This window comes from Polyodon spathula, chromosome 3, assembly GCF_017654505.1.
Source record: "Polyodon spathula isolate WHYD16114869_AA chromosome 3, ASM1765450v1, whole genome shotgun sequence".
NCBI lineage: Eukaryota > Metazoa > Chordata > Actinopteri > Acipenseriformes > Polyodontidae > Polyodon > Polyodon spathula.
Genome location: NC_054536.1, coordinates 45,074,759 through 45,098,272, shown reverse-complemented (window position 1 = coordinate 45,098,272; position 23,514 = coordinate 45,074,759). Strand labels below are relative to the sequence as shown.

The 23,514-nt window shown below is 39.9% G+C and overlaps 1 protein-coding gene across 1 annotated transcript in view; it reads right to left on the bottom strand.

Moving 5' to 3' along the window:
• Nucleotides 1-898: 898 nt before the first annotated feature.
• Nucleotides 899-23,514, bottom strand: part of dnaaf11 (dynein axonemal assembly factor 11) — a 97,792-nt gene continuing 75,176 nt past the window's right edge. Inside the window, exons 11-12 of the mRNA XM_041245310.1 lie at nt 22,145-22,227; nt 899-1,298 (exon numbers count right to left, since the gene is read on the bottom strand). Coding sequence (XP_041101244.1) covers nt 1,109-1,298; nt 22,145-22,227 — 273 coding nt within the window. The 3' untranslated portion in view covers nt 899-1,108. The remainder of the gene's footprint in view (nt 1,299-22,144; nt 22,228-23,514) is intronic.

The window sequence follows — 23,514 nt, the reverse complement described above, 5'->3', positions numbered from 1 at the left end:
AAAAAGTTCCAGTTAAACCTTTTGAATCACAAAACGTATAAAATAAAAATGAAAAACTGCGAGTTGTCCTAGAACACAGAAACATGTATTACTACAAGTCATTTAAAGCGACTGGAACAATGGGATAATTAGCACTGGCAGAACACCACTGAATAAACCAGCAACCTCTCTTCCCCTTCTGTATTCCGGTAATTGGCAGTGCGTTATCATCCTCTGAACCCAATTCCTGGCTTTATTTTGGGGTTTCTTTAAAGAGCTAGGGTTGTCATTGCAAAGTGATGTTTACATTATCATAATCAACTTATGGGTTTGTGTCCTGACTAAGGAAAAAAAAAAAAAAAAAAAACACTAAAGAAATTAATGTAAAAGTAGTGTTGCCTTTAAATTTCTGAAAAACTTGCAGGATATATCAAATTCACCAGATCAGAAGGATCGCAATAACTAAGTGATATGTTTAAAATATGATTCAACAAAATGTAATATTTAAATATTTTATACAATCTGACTTATTAAAAGGCTAATTTATATGGCAAATATAAATATTAGGGATGTGCAAATCCTAGTAATTCCCTTATGTTTTTTTTGTTTTTTTTTTCTTGTCAGGTATTACATAAACTATGTAAAAATGTCTAAATAAGTTAATTCACAACAAGAAAAGATGTCTTTCAGTCATATATTTCCTGATCTATACAATTGATGACACACTGCCGTACCAAGTCATGAAATTAGCAATCCATCATGTAGACAGACCTACCTAATGATTTTATATCAAACAGATAAAAGAAAATTAAGACGTATTATCACAGTTATAATCAGTGGTTATATATAAAACCACACTGTCAGATTGTTATTGGTACTCAGTAATTGTGTAGACAAGTGTAAAAGAGGGAACATTTTGTTTAGTTTTGTCTAATTAACTCATTTATTTATTTTACAACTTAAAACATGTTAAAGAAAATTACTTGGATTTTTAGAATACCTGCTTAGCCCTTATAAATATAGTAGAAAAAATGCACATTGCTTTACAAGTGTAGGGAGAACGAAAGGATTACAATATGGATTGCTGGGTGTCTTCTTGGCAACACCTATAGTGTTTGCTTCAGGTCTGTCATATTAATGGTGGAACATCAGAGTCATCGTCAAAGTCTCCTGTATTGCATGAAGACTCGAACATGGCTGGGCGGTGTAACTTCAGAGGTCCTTGTGCAACTGGCTTCTCCTTTTTTACAATGTTTTCCAAGTTGATGCGTGAATGTTTGCTAGGATCAACTTCCAACCTTTCCATTTGTTTTGTCATTCTGCAACAATAATAATAACAATAAAATAAAAGATTATATGTAAATTGCTTTACATTTTTCAAAACAATGTCAGAGAGCTGCGTTAAAAAAGTTTGGATATGATGTAATGGAGGTACCAGAAAAAAATGAATTCCCCTTACTATAAGCCACTGTGCCTGTTTATTAAGGCACATGTTTAATATAGAAGGTATTTGCCATTCATATCATAGGCAAGCACTATACAACTATTAGGATAACCCTCTAGGGACTAAAGTATAATTTCAGCCTGAAGTGAGCTACTCATCCACAGATATCAACATATTCAAACAGGAATTTCCTGTCACTTTATGGGAAAGATAACGATGACATTAAGCTGATAGTACTACATGTAGAAACATAATGCTCCTTTGAGCCATAATTAGAACTATGTACTTCAAAACTTGCTGTAATTACTTTTTTTTTGTTTTGTTTTACATTTATCATCTCTGCTCTAAATGCCACAGTAATCCAACACAAACTGAATTTATATAGGATACCTTCTCATTTAGGAAACAAGTTTAGCAGAATACAATTTAATAATATGTTCACTACATAGAATTCTGAAACAGTATAGTGATTTCAGGTCAGTAATTTGGGAATATTGTGTGTGTAACTGTTTGTCTGAACAATACATTATATATCTGGACCACTGAATGTTACATAATTTAACAATAGAACATCTGAAAGATTAAAACCATTGGGATTAAAAGTAGGAAAGACCTTCAGCAAAAGAAGCTGCATACAACTGAAACAGAATTTTGTTGACTGAGTAATGCTTTAATTTAATACCCTGAATGATCCTGCCCAACTGTCTGGTGCTGTCCACATTTCATATTGCACTGTGTAAAACTAGAGTTTGTTTCTAACTGCTCAAGCCCCGTGTTTGCAAGACTTTGACAAACTGTGTTGACTAAGAATTTAAAACTACTGTACAAGATAATTCCACACTGTACAACATTAGGTTAAATCTTAACAAAACCTTTCTGAATGACTAGCAGGAAGAGATTAGTTTAGCATTATCTACATCTGTTAATGGTTAGTTTGTTTTTATACTAAACTCTCAAATTCACTCAGAAGAGAGTCTCATAATATATATATATATATATATATATATATATATATATATATATATATATATATATATATATATATATATATATATATAACTTTTTTAAAAGATATTTTTTCAACATATTTTTGACTTGTGAATTAGTCCTGCTAAAAATATCTGAGGGTTAATGTATTATACAGAAAGACAATCTAATACTTCACCTCTGAACTCCAACCCATTTGAAATATTCTGTATGGTTTGCACTTTTCAGTACAAATGAATAAGGGCGTGTCCATGTCCAAATGAGTATTTAATGAGCATGTTCATTTTCTCCTACCGTGAGTTATTTTGCTATTACTTGTTGTTTCAGAGAAGTTTGCATCTTTGTCTATCTCTAGACTTGAGATTGACAGTCGTCACTGCCTTTTTGAAGCATAGGAGCTGATTCAATGTCAAATGAGTATTCCCGTACATTTTTACTCATAAATTACTAGTATTTTGTATGACACTCAATAAAACGATATGTTTGAATCAAAGTCTCTTCTCTAGAAACAGATAGTCGTCACTGCCTTTTTATAGTATATATATATATATATATATTTGACGTCCCATGTGTTAATTTTCCGTATACTTTCTTTTCCATAAAAAATGTACACAAAAGGTTGAAAACATCTTTCTAGGATGTTTTGGGCAAAAGCCTTTCTTCAGCTGTTTAAAAAGAAAAGTAAACACAGTGCAGTAAACTTGTTATTCAACAATTGTAATTGTACAGACATCTGTGGATGGTGGCATGATTATTAGAATATAATGTTCATTCCCAGAGACTTAAAAATTCCCAGTTTGAAGATAAACTCACGTTCCTTTTGCTTCCGAGCAACATTTGTTCCATAGCACTGATTGATCACATAGACTGTGATGTCGTCAGCAGTGTGATTATCACTGTTGAAGTGATGGGCTACTGGAAATGCAGTGGTGTTAATATGAATGCTTTGTAAGTGTTCTACAAACCAGTCTGCTAAACAGCTTTTAGTTTCCCCAATACACAATTTGTTGCATTTCTTGCAGATAATGCAGTAGACTATTCCTTTAGATGTACAGTGCGGTGAAAAAGTATTTGCCCCCGTCTGATTTTCTGCATTTTTGCACATTTTACACCTTGAATTTGGTCAGATCTTTTTATGGGTCGTAGTAGTATATAGAGTGAGTCTGAGAGAAAAAATGACACCAAAGTTTGGTGTTTCTTTCATTTGTTTGGTGTGCAAGGTAATCAAACATGCAATCTTCAGGTGTGAAAAAGTTACTGCCCCCCCTACTTAACTCAACCCAATTAAAGGGTTAGTTAGGGTCAGCTTTTTGAATACTTTTGTTAACAATCAAGCCTGATTTGGGCCAATATAAATTCGACTAACTTTTGCCCTTACCGTCAGAGTGAAGTTGTCAGCACACAGGTTCTAGAAGCACATCATGCTACGATCAAAAGAAATTCCTGAAGACCTCTAGAAAAGTTGCTGACACCTATTAGTCTGGAAAGGGTTACACAGCCATTTCTAAGGCTCTGGGGCTCCAACAAACCACAGTCAGAGCCATATTGTCCAAATCGAGAAAGTTTGGGACAGTAGTGAATCTTCCCTGGAGTGGCCGTCCTGCCAAAATCTCTCCAAGAGCAAGGCGTAAAATCGTCCAGGAAGTCACAAAGAACCCTAGAACAACATCCAGGGATCTGCAGGCCTCTCTCGCCTCAGCTAAGGTCAGTGTTCCTGACTCCACCATCAGTAAGACACTGGGCAAAACTGGTACTCATGGCAGAGTAGCAAGGTGGAAACCACTTCTCACTAAGAAGAACACGAATGCTCGTCTCAAGTTTGCCAGAAAGCACCTGGATGATCCTAAAGAGATCTGGAACAATGTTCTATGGACAGACCAGTCAAAAGTGGAACTTTTTGGCCAACATGGGCCCTGTTATGTCTGGTGAAAACCAAACACTGCATTCCACAATAAGAACCTCATACCAACAGTCAAGCATGGTGGTGATAGGGTCATTATTTCGGGATCAGGACCTCGACGACTTGCCATCACTGAAGGAACCATGAATTCTGCTCTGTATCAGAGAATTCTACAGGAGAATGTCAGGCCATCCGTCCGTGAGCTGAAGCTGAAGCGCAGCTGGGTCATGGAGCAAGACAATGATCCAAAACAATGAAGCAAGTCTACATCAGAATGGTTGAAGAACAAGAAATTTAAAGTTTTAGAATGGCCTAGTCAAAGTCCAGACCTAAACCCCATTGAGATGTTGTGGCAGGACCTGAAATGAGCAGTTTATGCTCAAAAACCCACAAATGTCAATGAGTTGAAGCAGTTCTGCATGAAGAAGTGGGACAAAATTCCTACACGGTGCTGTGACAGACTGATAAATAACTACAATAGGCATCTTTGAGGTCCACCTTGGTGAACCAATTACCTGGCCTGAATTAGGGCAACTTAGCTGTTGCATTTTGAACCTCCTTTGGCTCAGAAAAGGTTGACCTGCCTGAAGTCGAGGATTGGTCTGAGGCCACCATCCCACTTGGGCATGGAGTAGAACACGTCCTCCAACTGGAGGGGATATACCATATGAATAGCCCATTCTTGCAGCACAGCTGCTACCTCCTGAGACACCACAGTGGGTCGTGACTGATGCTGCAGGTATGCCCCGAAAGGATGAAGGACCATGCTTCAACTGAAGTGAGTAGCTTGTCTGAACAGTAGTAAACACCCAGGTGTCTGTGGTGCACTGAAGCCGATACTCCAGATGGCTCCCTGAGAAGGGGCCCTGGACCTGTGGCAGCAAACCCCTAGGGTCTGTACGCTTGGAGAATGCTCACAAAACTCGCAGAAATACGGTTTACCAGTGCCTCCTTGTGTGCTGCTGCCTCATGCAGGAACAGCACCTGCTAGTCCACAGGCAGGCTGGCCATTCATATGTCACAGGGACAAAACCCAGTCATTATGCAAATAGCATGCAATATACCTTAAGAATATACAGTTGTTGCCTCAGCTTGCGAAAAACAGTAACTGGACTGTCAACAAGCCCTGCTTGGTACCAGATTGGGGACTGTAAAACCCTGGTCGGAACCAGGACTGTACAAGGTTAATTTGGCACCGGTTTGGTAGTGTACATTACTGTTGCAGTAACGCCGCTGACAATATGTTACAGGCAAAGTACTGTAAAAACAGATAAAAACAGCACAAACCGAGACTCAAAATCAGTCCGCAAGGGATGGTATCACTGTTTTGTACCACTATACCACGTTTGAACCGAGTCTGAGTGGTGATGAACCGAGGAGACAGCAAAATGAACCGAGATGAAACGATCGGTTCACAGCCGCACGGTGCCTAATCACTAGTGCTGTGCCGTACAGTACCTTGCAAGGTGCTATACTTGGTGGTGGTACACTCGGTACGGTACCATTTGGTGGTGGTACATTCGGTCCGATACCTTTGGTACGTTCCGGTTCCGTGGTACACTTGGTACGGTACGATTTGGGTCACCAGTGCAGTAACCTCATTCGCTGTTTACTACCAGGTTTTGGGTCTTTAGGAGGTAAATACCCATTCGGTAATGGTTACATTTCGTACTTGAAAGGGAATCTGCCCACAAATATAGAGTTGACATACTATCCATAAAAATGAAAATAAGATAGTACCAGCTTATATGGGTGGTACAGGAGTGATAAGTGACTTAGTCACTGTTATTACATGATGGAATGTTTGAACATGGTTTCCATGGTAATGGCGCTCTTGTCAGCGGCACTATATCAGGAATTAGTTGTTGGGTTATATACCAAATATCATGCTCATAAGACAAAGTGCACAAATCCCCTCACATTCTGAGGTTAGCCGCTCCACTATATGTATTGAAAGATGTTTGATGTTCCATAACCTTAAACAGTGGCGCTAACATCATGCTCAATATTGGAAAAGAAAGGGCAAGGCCAAAATGACCTTCAGTTCAAGCAATTTGTAGGTGGCACCAAGGCCAAAAAAAACTTAATAACTTTTTATTTGTACAGCAAATTGTGTTTTTTGGCAAAAGCTGCTTCTGTAGATTTTTTGCTGCTAGATTAACTGCCCTGTGTGTCTACTGGCTTGCTGGCATGTGGGTGACTTTTGTGCCAACATGGTCAGAAAATAAGTTTTTTAGCAAACAGCTTCAGTGTTCTGAGAAACACAGTTATCATTACCGAGACTACACAGAGAGCAATTCAGTGCTTGGCAGACAGGGAGTAGGCGTGTAACGAAATGCAGTGAGATCCCTGACCGGGAAATCAAACCTCCCCAATGGCAATCTGGCCGACTGCATTGCCGCTGGGCGGCCCCACCAGCCCGGCAACCAGCAGCCTAGATTAGATTTATGCCTACGAGGACGTAGCTCCCTGCACTGACGGCATTGGCTTTTACTGCTATGCCATGGGACCATTTTGTTCAGTTTGGATAGAATATATACTACACAATTTATTCGCTAAACTCTGAAATATTGTTCCCGCATGCAACTTACAAAATGCAGACACTGTGTTGCATTTATGGATGAACTGAACAAATATAAACATACTTTTATCATAAGATGGACAAACCATGATAATAAACACTAATACAAATGTAGAAAAGTATTTCCTACCATCTTGGTTTCATTGTGGTAAAAAAAGTTAATTAAAATAAGGTGAAACTGCCATTGAACCATGTTCGAGTGAGTTACAGTAAATCTGTTTTGTTTTTTTTTAATCTGGAAGAAACTTCCAAGTGATTATCTTAAACATTTCTAAATTACTGACTTGAAAAAAATGTGCAAGGTCTTTTTTCTTTTTTGAGATTATTACGTGCAGAAGCAATCCACGTGCTTGTTTGTTGTTTTGCGGCCATAATTGCTGTGAATAGATATATTTTGATGGGCATTGGGGCAATTGAGAAGGGCACCCACGGCAATTGCAACATGGCTGCAGTTAATTTCGAGCTCTGTAATCCCAGCGTTCCCTCTAAGCTTTTTAGGTACTGAGAAACTTACTGGTTTAAGTGAGAAAGGGTAAATTATCAGTGAGAAACCTTTGGCCGTGCATTAACCCTTTTAATATTTACTTTTGTTGCGTTATACAATTTTGAAACAATATTGCCAACACAAGTATCTCAACAATTTGATAATTTGCTTTAAATCTGACTCATCCTGATTATGAAGAGTATATTTAGCCTGTCTGAGATCTTATCATAAATGCAGCCTTGTCAGTTGTTATCATAGATATAAACTGCATGCTTAACTGGTGACCTGCATATAATTGCTTTATACTACTGTATATAACACTGCCATGTGCACTGCCTTCAATTGCAACCATCTTTAGGGCTACTCATTTTTACATTTTTGTGAATAGCAAATTCCATTTTTTCTCCCCATGTTTTACCAAGGATTTAATAATTAAACATGGCATTTGAACATAAATATAATGTTGATAAAATCCTCTACGGTCCAATACTTATGGTCTTTTGCAAACCTCAGCCTTGCTCTTCTTTGCTTCTCATTGATGAAGGGCTTTTTTTCTAGCTTTGCACGACTTCAGCCCTGCCCCTAGGAGCCTGTTTCGAACCGTCCTCGCCATGCACTTCACCCCAGCTGCCGTTTGCCATTCTTTTTGTAGGTCACTTGATGTCATCCTACCGTTGCTGAGTGACATTCGAATGAGTTGGCGGTCATCCTGGTCAATGGAGAGTCATTTTTGCCCTCTGCCGGTCTGTAGCTTTGTTGTCCCCAATGTGTGCTGCTTGACCTTGTTCTTATGAACTGCCGTCTTTGAAATTTTAAGGATGGATGCAACCCGACGCTCACTGTATCCCTCTGCCTGTAAAGCCAGAATTTAACCCTTCTTTTCCTCACTCACACACAAAACTTTCCTTTTCAACTCTTTGGGCATGGTCAATAGTTATTTTTTGATTCCAATTACTTTTGAGGTACTACTAGCACTATTTTGCCATCTAGCTGGTCCTATTGCAAGAGCATAGTGATGACCACCGGAGTGGTTTTTATACTTTTCCTCATTAAATAAGATTTGGTTCAGGTGATCCCCTAATCAGTACCTCATTCAGTAGAATAAGGTGTGCCTGTGTTGGAATTCAACAGACACTGGAATGGAATGGCTGCCATACATATAGAGATGCTGATTTAAGAAAAATTTGCAGTGGTCTCTTAATTTTTTCCAGATCTGTATGTTACATTAGGCGGGCCTATATAATAAACAAATGATAACTTGAAATTTGTTTTCGTAACAGTGCCAGTAGCTGAGAGACTACAAACTCCGGGTGAGATTTTGTGCAAACAACAGACCCCACAAGAAAATAGTTTGAAAACAAAGTAGGCTATAGTAATACAGGGTTTTATTTCATTCACACTTCTCTCATGCAGTGGTCATTTGAAAGGTAGTTTTACTTTAATTTGTAAATTCAGTGATGTGAATACATTTTAATTAAGATGAATATTTGTTCCAGTGCTATAAAGAAAACAATTGTGTTTTGTTCGGTTTTGCCAAGATCATAATATTGCTACTGTATCCATCATATAGATCAGATGCATTTTCTACCACAGAATAGAATAAGTTAAAAAAAAATGCATGAGATAAGTGGCTTATGAACAGTAAGTGCAAAACGTTTTATTATTATATTAAATTATATTAAATTAAGGCTGCCAAATGTTAAATTCATATGTTTTTACATATCATGTATCAAACTGTACCAAGTTTTGTTTTATTTGCTTTTATTAGCTATTCACTGTGTTCTCAGTACAATTGCAGATGTGTAATGTGAAAGGGAAGTGTTCTCGGGCACTTGAAAAGATGGAAGTGAACTCAGTACATTTCCAAGTGTACACATTCAGGCTGAAAGAGAAACGATCCGAGGAGGTTTCCACTGAAAAGCGCCAAGCACACTCGTAAGTGTACCGTACTTGGCACACTTACAAGTGTTCCCAGCGTGAAAAGGCGGTTAGTTCCTTTTCAATTTGAAGACGACCACCAACCAATACTTGGGATATGCCTGCCACAGGTCAGGTATTTAGTGAGCATTTTATGTCAGAGCTGCCGATAGGCCCCCTCGGGGAGTGATGTCCTTGGTCCCGCCCCGCGAGAGAACAGTCACTCCACGGAGCTCACTTCCTCTTTTGCTTCTCACATCAGGTAGGTAAGGTAGGTATACTAACCTCTCCAGTTGCTGTGATTAAGTCTGTGTGAATGAGCTCTCACTCGAGTTTTTCTGGAGTTCCCCTGCAATATTTATATTGTGGAAGTCAGCTTGCCACTCCCCCGGAATCAGAAACTTGGCATTTGTGAACTGAGCTATAAACAATGCGTAACGGCGCTTTGTTAAATATTTCTCTGTCTTTTCAACAGCCTGCATCACTTTGTAATTGTAGTCCGCTTTCTAATGCCGCGGCTCTGTGTATTTTTTCTCCTGCTTGCAGCAAAAAAAAAAAAAAATCTGGCTCTGTCTCTTCCCAATGTTGAGTCGACTCTGCCGGATTTTCTCGGCCTGCCTGCTCGGTGAGCTTGGCTAAAAATAAAAAAAATAAAACAAACATTTTCACAGTTCTCCCATCTGGCATGGTGACTGTTCTACCCCACAGTTTGCTGTTGTATGTGTGTTTTTTTACTTTACTTCTCTTGCGTAAATAAAAAATAAGTCACAAGCAGTACATTCTCTCTACTCTAACACAGCTCTTCAGCCTGTGCTCCACCCCAGTTGTGTATGACTGCACGCGGTCCAAATCATTTGCACATGCTGTGCTTTTCTGTACTGCTCTCCTGTGCCTAACCACAGCCACTCAAGCATGTGTATTCACCTCAGTGTATGCTATGTGTTACTCCGGGTTGTGTGACTGCACGCGGTTAAGGCTAAGCACCTCCACAGTTCCCTCTGTGCTTACGCACTCGGTGCCCTCGGTGCCCCACACCCCAGCACATCGATAACCACCTGCACTCTGTGCCGCAATACTTCAGTCCACCAGTGTTGTATTCCCAGGTTCCTCAGTGCTTGGTGAACTTGGCGCCCTTGCTTCTTCGGTGCATCGGCTTCTTGGTGCCCTAGAGCCTAGCTGCACTCAGTGTCCTCGGTGCTTCTGTACCCTTGGTGCCCATGTGCTTTAATATTTGTTTCTTGCTGCTTGCTGCTTTGGCGCCCCTATACCTCAGTAACGACACCCTGTTTCCATCGTCCCCAACACTCATACTCATGCCGATTTATTATTATTTTTTATTATGAATATTGTTTTTAATAGTGTTCATTATTGGGATTAGAGATGGGAATTTCAAATAGTTTCCTATTTGAATGCACAGGGTGCAATATTTTCATGTATTCGATTACCTGAACTCTGGTCCCTTACGCTAAAAGGCAAATGCATGTGTACAAGCAGACAGCAACAGTGTAAGCCGGTAATGTTTAGCTGGGTTCGCAAAGTGTACAAACAAAATCCAAGAAGAGATTTCTTCGTTCAATATCATATTTCCTTAGGCACAAGTTTTTCCTTTTGTTTACTGAATTAAAATACAGAACTCAATGAGCAGCAACGTCACAGCGCATATCTCTTCCAATTAAAGCAACAGTAGCATAATATTGCGCAAACCACCAAATAATAATTTTTGCTGTAGTGTATTCAGAATAAAATAACACCTATCATATAGCAACTTAAATATTCTACATCTGTTTTAATTCTAACAAATAATATTTATCAAATAATCTTAATAGTGCAAATATTGTAACCTGGCCAAAACAACAGAAAATACATTCCAACATTACAACAGTTTAGCACTTAGTATCTTTTTCAGACACATTATCATCCTCCTTGTTGTATTCCCTCCAGCCCAGTTAAATGAAGCACCAACATCATAATCTTGCATTAAACCCACTTAAAATTGTAGACAAGGAAGTGTAATCAATACATTTACATCATTTAAAGGAGCACTAGCCAAGGCTTTTAAATCATTTTTTTCGTCTCTTATTTTTTCTTGTTCTTTGCTTATACGCTATAGATCAAAAGTTGCAGCAGCTTCCTGGTAACAACAGTAATCACCTTGATGTGTTATAATTCAAACTCACTCCAGTGGCCTAGCTGCAATCAGATCATATGACCTTCAGCAGTTTATCAAAAGTTGTATTTGAAATTGTTTCATATTTTGAATATAAAGAATCTCAGCATAGTAAAATGAGAACCAATAATGTTTGTAAAATCTAAGGATACATTACAGCTCAAGACATAATCAATACTTTTATGTGTCTTCAACTATGCAGAACTATATAATCTGGTCAGGAAATCTGAATCCAGTATTTAAAAGGCGGATGTATTTTAACACTAGGACTGCCATGCGGGTCAGTTTGACCCATTTCACATTTAAAATGTTAATTACTCTTCCGTTGTAAATCATATGTGTATGTCCATTTTTCACTTTTCCTAAATATATGAATTAAATATCCTGACGGTGTTTGATAAACAAAATCGTAAAATGATAACGTTATAAACAATTTTACCTGGAACTGCCACGTGGGTCAATATGACTCAGGCATTACATGTCTTTCTTTTATATAATGTAAGATATTCTATTTTTTTTTGTAAATGCAGCAGACAAGACACGCCTCCTCCTCCTTGAACACGTTTTTATTTTTTTTATCTTTCTTTGTTTGTAGACTGTGAGACAGAGATTGCTATGACTGAAAGCTTAGTTGCTTACTTTTCAATATACCTGGGAGACAATAATCCTTTGTTTTGTTCAAGAACTGCAACTGGGAATATAGCAGAAGGAAATATTTAATCTTGAAAGTAGTCATTTTGATTGGAATACGGCAAGTTGCACTCAGATCCATTCAGCAAAATGAAATGACAGGTAGGATAGATAACAACTTATCTGCCTAATATGAAATGTATGTTATATATACTTTTTTATATATTACTTCTAGAAAAAAAAAAACATGTTGGTTTTGAAGGTTTGTATGTGCCAGTTTACATGTGTTTACACAATAGTGTTCAATGGAACTGTGTCTGCTTACAACTCCTGGATGCAGGCACAGTCAGCTGGCAGACGCGTACGCTCCTCCACAGAGTACAATACAGCCGTCATATCAGAAGTAGTGTTAAATTTTCTTTTTATGTAGTATTAGAAATAATGATTTACCTGTACACGGGTATATGTACATACCCATTTCTTTTGAAATGTGTATTTTATCATATTTTTTCAGTTTGTAGATGTGCTGTATATGCGCTCATTTTAAAAATAAAGCCTTTTATGTTTAATTTGCCATTTAAATACAGTGTTTCTGTGATGCAAATATTATATATGATGTTCATGAATAAAACAGTCGTATCCGACAGTATGCCTTTCATTTTCATAACAAAGCAGTTTAAAAATGTATGAGTCAAAGTGACCCCAAGTGGCGGTTCTAGGTAGTTCGAAAAGCTGGCGGTTCTAGTTAAAGTATGGTTGTGTTCCTGTTTACACGAAGCCTTTCATAACCAGATGTTTTTAGGTGTACACAGGTTCATTGAGTTGTTCCTCACATTTTTTTTTTTTATTTTATGGTGCGTTTACTCTGGCCATTTTTAGGATGGCTTTGGGCAGTCTCAGGTCTTTTTTTTGCAGTGAAAAGCACGCTGCCTACTCGCAGCTGTCCTAAAAAAGGCCAACTAAAAACATGGCTCAGCACCAGCTTGGGTCCATCCGGAAGATAGTGTAAACTCACCCGACTTTAGAACAGCTCACACACGACGTGAGTGCCACTCGGTTTTTCCCACACGGAATCTAAACAGGAATAAGCTGCAGTGTCATTGCAGCTTCACAAAAAAGAGAACGACTTGATACACAAGTGTCCTGAATATCTGAATTTATTAACTGTTTACATTGGGGAGTATCTGTCGTCAAAAGTGTACATACCCCAAATAACCATATATTGAGCTATGAAAACTTTTGACGGTAACTTTTTTACTTTGTTAAACAGGTGCAGACGCCAGTGGATGTCAAAGAAACAAAAGTGTAACATTTGAGTATATCGGTGAGAATTATTTTAAAAAAATGCTATCAAAAATTATTTTATACAAAAACTATCCTGGATTGTGTTTTTCCCAGTTGTTTTATTGTAAAGCACTTAGTTATTGGTTTAGTTTCAAACACGCTTTAACACACTGTCTTTTTGTTGTTTGTTTTTATTGTTATTTAAATAAATATTTTGATTGTACCAATGATTAGCTTAAAACACAGAATATTTTTTGGTGTTTTTTCAAATGTTTTTTGTTTGTTTGTTTCTGACAACCACGGCGTGAACTGGGGAGAGCAAGAAAGCGAGCTGTCATAGCAATGTGACACAAAATAAACACATATACCGAGAAATAAAGATGGTTTTAATAATTTGCGGTCCCTGTCATTTTATTTTTTTTAAAAAGGAACAACATGCTTTGAATAATTACAAACAATTTAGATAGTGTACTTATTAGCAAATATATTATTATTATTATTATTATTATTATTATTATTATTATTATTATTATTATTATTATTAATTTGCAGTAGTATTTGTACAAGGTTAATTTGAAAAAATAAAATGTGTTAACTGCAACTGTATACAGTAAATGGCTGTTTAGCCTATTTTAACTAAAAATAAAGGACTTAAGCATCATACAATTATGTATATACACAATGTGATATAATATTGGTGAAGAAACAGAATAGAGTTATTTTGAAAACAAAAGGGTCTTTATGATTACAGTAAGCACATTTACTTATCCTACTCAAGGGGAAATCCTCCACATACGGGGCAGGAACCGCTATGTTGTCTCAAACACTGTCTAAACGAATAACCATTTTTCTCGTAGACTGCAAGATAAGTATATATATTTTTAAGATGCGTCCCCACAATATGAACACAACACTGTATTGTTTGTTTGTAATAGCACTCTGCCTCTTCCACCTTTGTGGTTTGGGGAGGGGAAAACTCATCACAGATTACTAACGTTTCTTTCTTTCTTTCACAGGTCTCCAGGAAACACCACCGATACCCCCCTCCCACCGGTAAGTACACAGATTTACATATTTTTGCAAAGCATAAGCTATGGTTTAAATGTACAATTACAAATTAAAAGTACAAGCAGTTAGTACAGTTAATGTTTTATTACAGTCCTTTCAACACCGTTCAGTCCTTTTAACCAGTGTAAAATTAAGGTTTTTAGTGAGGGTTGGAATTAACACCTCCCTCACATTTCCCTCCACCTCTGGTTTCTTGCTCTCAGGAATGCGAGAAAGGTAGTCTGCTGTTTTGTTCTGTACTCCAGCCCAATATTGGACTGTAAACTTAAAAGGTTGAATTGACAAGTACTACCATGTGACACGACAGTTGGTATCTCTCATTCTGTCTAGCCACTCTAAAGCCTGATGATCCTTCTCCAGAATAAAGTCACTGCCAAGCAGGTAATCTTTTAAGGAATCTGAAGCCCATTTAATAGCCAAACATTCCTTTTCCACAGTCGAATATCGGCTTTCCCAGGGAAACAACTTTCATTTAACAAAGGCAACAGGTCTTTGCTGACCTGGTTCTCCTTGAAGTAGCACGGCTCCCAGTCCTACGACAGAAGCGTCCGTTTGGACAGTGAACAGCTTCTTAAAGTCTGGGCTCTGCAGCACAGCATCCTGACATAGCACCCCTTTTAGGTAATTCAAATCTTGTTCAAACTGCTCCATCCAGATCTTATTGGTTTTACTCTTCTTTGTTAGATCAGTTAAAACTTCAGCTCAAGCAGAGAAGTCTGGGATGAAGCGGCAATACCATCCTACAAGACCCAAGAATGATCTCACATTCTTCTTGGTCATAGGTTGAGTTTGTGTAAGATGATCAAAGCCATTGGTGCAGATACTTCTACAGGGAAGAACTGCTCTACAGGCTCTTCCTCCTCCTCACCTCAATGGCTCGCACAAACAAGTTAGTATGAAGGGGTTCCACTGGAGGCATCCATTCCTTCAACAAGTTCACATGGAATTAATGCTTTATCTTATTATGATCCGGCAAGGCCACTTCATAGGTGAGAATTCCCATTTTATGGTGGACCTCATGCAGTCTGTCAAATTGCCAGCAGCTTGCTATTTTGAGTTGGCAGAAGTAGCACCATTTTTTGGCCTGGCTCAAAAGTCAGAGATCTGGCAGATCAATCATACCATCTCTTCTGATATTTCTGGGCTTGTTGTAGGTTGTCATGTGCCAGCGCAGTCATCTGTTCCAAATGATCCCTCATCTTTAGCACATGAGCCAAGATGTTGTTATTATTTGTAGTTACTCGTGAGACTGGGTGACTATCAGCTAGTAATTATTAAATTAGCTGACAGTCACACAGGTTTATTAAACTCATGCAAAACTATGGCCAAGGGGTTAACAAGATAATTAATAGCTACTTAATCTCTTGACCATAATATAAAAGACATGCAGCTTTGGCTGCACAGGGAGAGTGTGTTCGGAGGTGGAACAAGGGTTGGGAGGTAAAGCAAAGTAAAGCTTATTAAATATAAACAATTGCTACGATACTTGTCCCAGTCAGTACCAGTCTCATTCACAAACTTTATTAGCATGTTTTTCAGAGTCTTATTGACTCGTTCAGCTAGGCCATCTGTTTGAGGGTGGTACAGGGTGATCTTTAATCCCTAGCAATTTTTAAAGCTGTCTAAAGAGGTTAGGCAAAAAGTTAGTACCTTGGTCTGTAAAAGTCTTGCGTGGTACTCCTACTCTGGAGAATAACTGAATTAGAGCATATGCCACCTGTCTAGCCTCAGGGTAGGGTACACTACTGTGACTGTTAATCACTCTATACTTATATATATATATATTATTCTATTATATATATATATATATATATATATATATATATATATATATATATATATATATATATTCCCTGACTTGCTCCTCTCCAATGGACCTACAACATCCATCCCTATCCTCTCAAAAGGTACATGAATAATGTGCAATGACTGTAAGGGTGCACGGACAGATCTCACACGAAAAGTTAACTGACAACCTGGGCAACTTTTACAAAAATCAGTGAAATTAGTATAACAACCCAGCCAATAAAACCTTTCCTGCCCCTGGTGTCCTGACCAATGTATTAAATGTCCTAAAGACATTCTGGCACAATTAATTGGTCTGTATGTCCATACCTCCGGTAAAAAATGAATCTCTCAAACCTAACCCTTCTGGCTTCTGGTTCTCTCCATCAACCATAATCAGTTTCTCAAACAACAGTTTCAAAGATGTATCATTTCTTTGCAAGCTAGCTATATCTTGAGGCATCTCCCAGTCTACTGGAAGAGGTGTGTCAGGTAATTCCAACTGTTCAACCAATTGTAACTGTACAGGTTTCTGAAATTTATCTCTACTTTCTTAGGCTTCTGGCTCCACTTCTATATTTACCCCTGAAAATGGCATTATCGCTAAACACTCATCATTCTCACTCTGCTGTTTAGCCTGGGCTCTAGTGACTACATTGCAATGTTTACTTTGGGAGAGTAATTCTTGCATGATAGGCATAACCTGGCCTAAAACTACTGGGAGTAAATAAGCCGTCCGTCGAATAACCAAATAAACATCATCAGTCAGGTAATCTTTCACATCCCCATGCGTACATCTAAGATTTAGTTTAGCCTCCTCATTCCATCTTTCCAGAGGCACCAACTGCTCGGGAAGTACCATAATCTAATAAAACTAGCACAGTCTGGCTGTTGTTCACAACACTGATTTGTTGTTCCAAGGCTTGCCTTCCTACCTCTGCATCTCTGGGTACATAACAAAAATTAGTAGCTTTAGTCTTCCTAGCTGGACACCATGGTTTTAGCTGACCTAACTGACCACAATTAAAACATCTCAGTTCACTGACCCACTAGATGGTTTGCTAGGCTAACTAGATACTGAGTTAAACTGACTTGAGATTGACCACAACCATTTTTCCCACTTTGTCACTTTTAGGCTGGTTGGGCGACCATCTGCCTAGTCGATAACTCTTGGCTCCTTTCCAGGCCGTCATGAATATTTCTGCCAATCCCACTGCTTCCTGGGCTGTTGGATTCAGCTTCCTTATCCAGACCTACAACTCAGGGCCGAGAATGCGTAGAAACTGCTTGTGAGAAAGTGCCCGCCCCTGTGTATATTATCTGTTATGTTGCGGGTGGTTTGTTAAATGTTGGTGTATAGTCATTGGTACACAGGATATAAACGGGTCTGTGTAACACGAGTGTTTAAAATGTATATTTGTATTTATGCACGGGATTGTACATCACTTCACATACATTTAAAGTAGTTAATATGTGAGCACGAGGTTGCACATAATTAATTCACGTGCTGGGATTCAAGTGAATAATTAATTAGTAATTGAATCCCAGCACAACAGTATATATAGATACACGTTTTACTCACTCGCGGTTGGGTGTTCGGTGAGTGGAGAATGGGTGAGTAGGAGAGTTTGAATTTCAATTGCTATTATACTTGCACGATACTTGTTTATTTAACTCACCATGTTTGTTTGTCAATCTGCTCACAGTATTTTTGTTTAGTATTAGTCCATTTTTGTTTGTTTGTTTATTTTGGCTACCAGTGCCGTGTCCTGTTGTTTCTGTTTATTTTACAATAAACCAGCGCAAGCAAGCGCCACCATCATTTCATTTCATCCGTCCTGTCTGTGTATTTCATTCCCCTGGTTCTGACGCCACCCACTTCGACCGTCTTTGTGACACTGCTCCATAATGATGACTTCTCCAATCTCCTTCACAATCTTTAACTGGGGTCTCATCCACTTCTCATAAAGGTGCTTCAGCCTAATATAAAGCTCTCTGGGCATCTCTCCTGTGCACTGATAAGCAACTAATTAAATGTGCGGTTGATATTGGTCATGTTCTTGTAGTGTAGATTTCTGCAGTTCTGCACAGAATCGCAGAGATGCGTTCTTCAAGGGCAGCTCTGTGACGTCACTCAACTCCAACCACAGAAATCTGCAGATTCTGTACAGCCCAGCTTTAAAAAGTTGCTGCGGGAGTGAACCAAAGTGATGATGCAGAGATCACGAGTGACCTGCTAATTGTAATGCAGATAACTACTAAATCTACTGCTGGCAAAGCGAACAACATCTTTTTATGCAATGAAGCCGTTAGCAGCCTTGTCAACACTATTGTAGTGTTTCGCAGGCAGCAGACTACAGAGAACAACGATGGTCGTCTGATTGCTTGTCGCTCCCACCTCCACCAGCAGAGGGAGAATACCTGCTGGTTCCACCTCCACCGCCATGGGAGGACTGCTTGTCACTCCTGCCTCTACCAGCAGAGGGAGTATACCTGCTGTTTCCATGCCTGCTGGTTTCCCCACTGCAGCCAGAGGGGGAGGAGCCCCTGCCACCTTTGCTGCCAGAAGGGCAGGAGCTCCTGCCGCCTTTGCCAGGAGCAGAGCAGCAGGAGCTGCCTCTGTCTCCACCACCACCACCACCAGGAGAAGAGGAGCAGGAGCTGCCTCTGTCTCCACCACCACCAGGAGGAGAGCAGCAGGAGCTGGCTCTCCCTTCAGCATTGGAGGGACCAGGGCAGGATGCTGCCGGATCTCAGCAGCCCCTGCATAGGTTGCTGAGGGGAGCACGAGGGAAAACCGCCTGGCTGCAGTGGCTGTGAAGAGGGCCAACCCCAGCACCACAGTTAGGCCTAGCTCTCCTCCCGCCGTCGCCTCCCGAGGGTCCACTGCCGCTGTAGCCTTCCGAGGGACTGGGGCAGCCTGTTGCTCCGCATCGCCTGGGGCTGCCTGTGTCTCTCTTATATCCCCTAAGGTTGCCGAGGGTACCGCTTAGCCTGCGGTTGCCGAGGGTTCCGCTTCGCCTGGGGTTGCCAAGGGTCCCACATCACCTGGGGTTGCCTGTCTCTTGTCTGCTTCTCCTAGAGTTGCTGCTGGTCCTGCTTCGCCTGGGGTTGCTGAGGGCTCTGCTTCGCCTGGGGTTGCTGCCGGCTCTGCTTCGCCTGGGGCCGCTGCCTGGATTGCGCCACCTGGGGCCGTTGCTAGTCCTGCAGGACCGCAGGAAGCACCGAGGCCGGCGCCTCAGAAAAGGTGGCTGTCAGCTACAAAGAAGGTGGGAGAAGTCAGGAGACCAGCTCCCCCAGCCGCACTTTCGTGGCAGGATGTACGGTGGCCGGAGTCCCACAAAGTCATGAAGAAGGGGGGTGGGGGGGGGGGGGCAGGAGACCAGTTCCCCCTGCTACAGTTCAGCTGGAAGCCCAGAAGAGGGAGCTACCAGCCAGGAGAAAACCTTTCAATGGCCGAGTGAGACTGATAGGAGAGGAGAGAAGCTGAAAAAAAGGGGCAGATCTGAGCAATACACATAGTCCCTGCACCACAAACATAACACGGACATAAACAAACAAGATAGCTGCTTCCACATCCGGCACTCAAAGACAATAACGGACATTTGCAGACCTTTTTGAGATGTTATAGTAAAAAAATAATGACTTGGATTGCATTATTGAGGAGTTTGGTGATCAATGTCTATAAAGAGGTATGTGAAAAATACAGCAAACATGGGGTGGGGCTTGGCTGGAGATACAGTACTGAGTGTTTTGTTGCAATTCAATGCCTTTTAAACCTGTTTAACCTGTTTTTAAAAATGTTTTTAACCCTTTGAGTAGTACAAACTTACCAGTACGTCATTGAATTAATGGTCCCCAGGGAGTACGAAAGTACTGGTATGTTCTGCAAATTATGAGCTTTGAACTTGAACTTTGAACTTGAATTACTGAGTCTACAAAACTGCTGACAATCTGATATAGCAACACTAGATGTCTTTTACATCTTGTAGTGGTCTCTTGCGCCATCTGCCAGATATTTATGGAATTACACACAACAAACCCAGTCACAAAATGTCAACAATGTCTGGAAAACGACGAGAAATGCTCTGTGGGAAGTTAGTACTAGAAATTACATTGAATTCCGATTTAAATTCTTCTACTGAGCAACAGAATGCCACAGATGTCTCAAGTTTTGAGGGAGCTTGCAATTGGCATGCTGACTGCAGGAATGTCCACCAGAGCTGTTGCCAGAGAATTGAATGTTCATTTCTCTACCATAAGCTGCCTCCAACGTCGTTGTAGAGAATTTGGTAGTACGTCCAGCTGGCCTCACAACAGCAGACCATGTGTAACCACGCCAGCCCAAGACCTCCACATTCGGCTTCTTCACCTGCGGGATCGTCTGAGACCAGCCATCTGGACAACTGATGAAACTGTGGGTTTGCACAACCGAAGAATTCTGCACAAACTGTCAGAAACTGTCTCAGGGAAGCTCATCTGCATGCTCGTCGTCCTCACCAGGGTCTTGACCTGACTGCAGTTCGGCGGCGTAACCAGCTTCAGTGGGCAAATGTTCACCTTCGATGGCCACTGGCATGCTGGAGAAGTGTGCACTTCACAGATGAATCCCGGTTTCAACTGTACCGGGCAGATGGCAGACAGTGTGTATGGAGTCGTGTGGGACAGTGGTTTGCTGATGTCAACGTTGTGAACAGTGCCCCATGGTCGCGGTGGGGTTATGGTATGGACAGGCATAAGCTACGGACAACAAACACAATTGCATTTTATCGATGGAAATTTGAATGCACAGAGATACCACGACGAGATCCTAAGGCCCATTGTCGTGCCATTCATCTGCTGCCATCACCTCATGTTTCAGCATGATAATGCACGGCCCCATGTCACAAGGATCTCCACACAATTCCTGGAAGCTGAAAATGTCCCAGTTGTTCCATGGCCTGTATACTCACCAGACATGTCACCCATTTAGCATGTCTGGGATGCTCTGGATCAACGTGTACGACAGCGTATTCCAGTTCCCATCAATATCCAGCAACTTCGAAAAGCCATTGAAGAGGAGTGGGACAACATTCCACAGGCCACAATCAACAGCCTGATCAACTTTATGCGAAGGAGATGTGTCACGCTGCATGAGGCAAATGGTGGTCACATCAGATACTGACTGGTTTGCTGATCCATGCCCCTACCTTTTTTTTTTTTTAAGGTATCTGTGACCAACAGATACATATCTGTATTCCCAGTCATGTGAAATCCATAGATTAGGGCCTAATGAATTTATTTCAGTTGACTGATTTCCTTATATGAACTGTTAACTCAATAAAATCTTTTAAAATTGTTGCATGTTGCGTTTATATTTTTGTTCAGTGTATATCGCTGAACAATATGGGACATCATTTTTTTATTTTTTTTTTGGAACCTGAGAGAACAAACATTCATCCCTGAAGTCAAAAATGTACAGCTGAAAATTACTTGTTTGTCTATGCTGTTGTCAAATGGCTGGCTTGAAACAGATTTCCATCTATGTTCTTACACTTTAGAGCCAGCAGACATGCACAGCAACTCAACATAGTAATTCTGTTTGATTTTGTGCTTTGACCCTGTGCACCGCACTATCAATAGTCTGACTCATTGCAAGGGTTAACAGGGCTCATATTCCTAGGGATAAAGGAATACTGTTTCTCCCTTGAGGAGAAAAGTACAAATATTAAAACTGCAAACGCAGAATGCATGCATGTCTAAGTATGAAGCCAATTTCTCAAAGCACTGGGTCTTTACATGTCATCTTGGTTCCTAGGGTGGTGTGATTTTGATAGTTTACAGAACAGTAGAAATTTCGCAAACTGAAATTGTTTAGCAGTTAAAAGTTGTAGAAGTGGACCTCTTCTTACAGAGATACTTAAGGTTGTGATCATTACCTTGTGTTGTCCGTTGGTGCTGTGTCAGGTGCTGATTTCACAGGTCGAGGTAACGTTGACCTTGGCCCAACAAATTCCACAGCCTTAAAAAAAAAAAAACAATAAACAATGAAAACACAAAATAAATAAAATAAATAAATAAATAAATAAATAAATAAATAAAATATTCCAGAATGGGGTACCATCTGTTTTTACCTCTTGCTCCAAGCCACCTTAACCAGTGTAGTCATTTACTGCAGAAGCCTGCCACCCTCTATTTCAGAAATACCACAGACACCAATAGAAAACTTGTTTCCTCCTTTACTGGTAATACATATTCAGGAAAACCAGTGGAATTGTGTTTATTTATTTATTATCCAAGCTTACGGTACTGTTTTTAACTTCTACACCTGGTTCCACAGAACCTGATTAGCTCTTATCATTAAAGGCTGTACCTAAAGTAAAATTTTAGTGTAGTCCAAGATAAGTGCTAATCGGGGTCTTTGAAACCAGCAAGTACACTTCCAGTAAGTATTTGCCATCTGTTCTTCAAATGTAGCACTGTTTTGGAGAACCTGATTTTGGCTGTGCCTGCACTCAAATTACCATCCTACAATTAGGCAATAATGACTGACTGTTAGTCACTGTCACTGGATAAAGAGGCTGTACATCTCCCAGATGAGTCATTTTAGTGAATTTATTTTTCCCTTTAAGTTTCCTACTGCAGCATACCTCAAGTTACCTTGTTTTGTGGTACTTGTGAGTGTTCATATATATATATATATATATATATATATATATATATATATATATATATATATATATATATATATATATATATACACACACACACACACACACACACACACACACACACACAGTACTGTGCAAAAGTTTTAGGCAGGTGTGAAAAAATTGCTGTAAAGTAAGAATGCTTTCAAAAATAGACATGTTAATAGTTTATATTTATCAATTAACAAAATGCAAAGTGAGTGAACAGAAGAAAAATCTATATCAAATCAATATTTGGTGTGACCACCCTTTGCCTTCAAAACAGCATCAATTCTTCTAGGTACACTTGCACACAGTTTTTGAAGGAACTCGGCAGGTAGGTTGGCCCAAACATCTTGGAGAACTAACCACAGTTCTTCTGTGGATTTAGGCAGCCTCAGTTGCTTCTCTCTCTTCATGTAATCCCAGACAGACTCGATGATGTTGAGATCAGGGCTCTGTGGGGGCCATACCATCACTTCCAGGACTCCTTGTTCTTCTTTACGCTGAAGATAGTTCTTAATGACTTTCGCTGTATGTTTGGGGTCATTGTCATGCTGCAGAATAAATTTGGGGCCAATCAGATGCCTCCCTGATGGTATTGCATGATGGATAAGTAT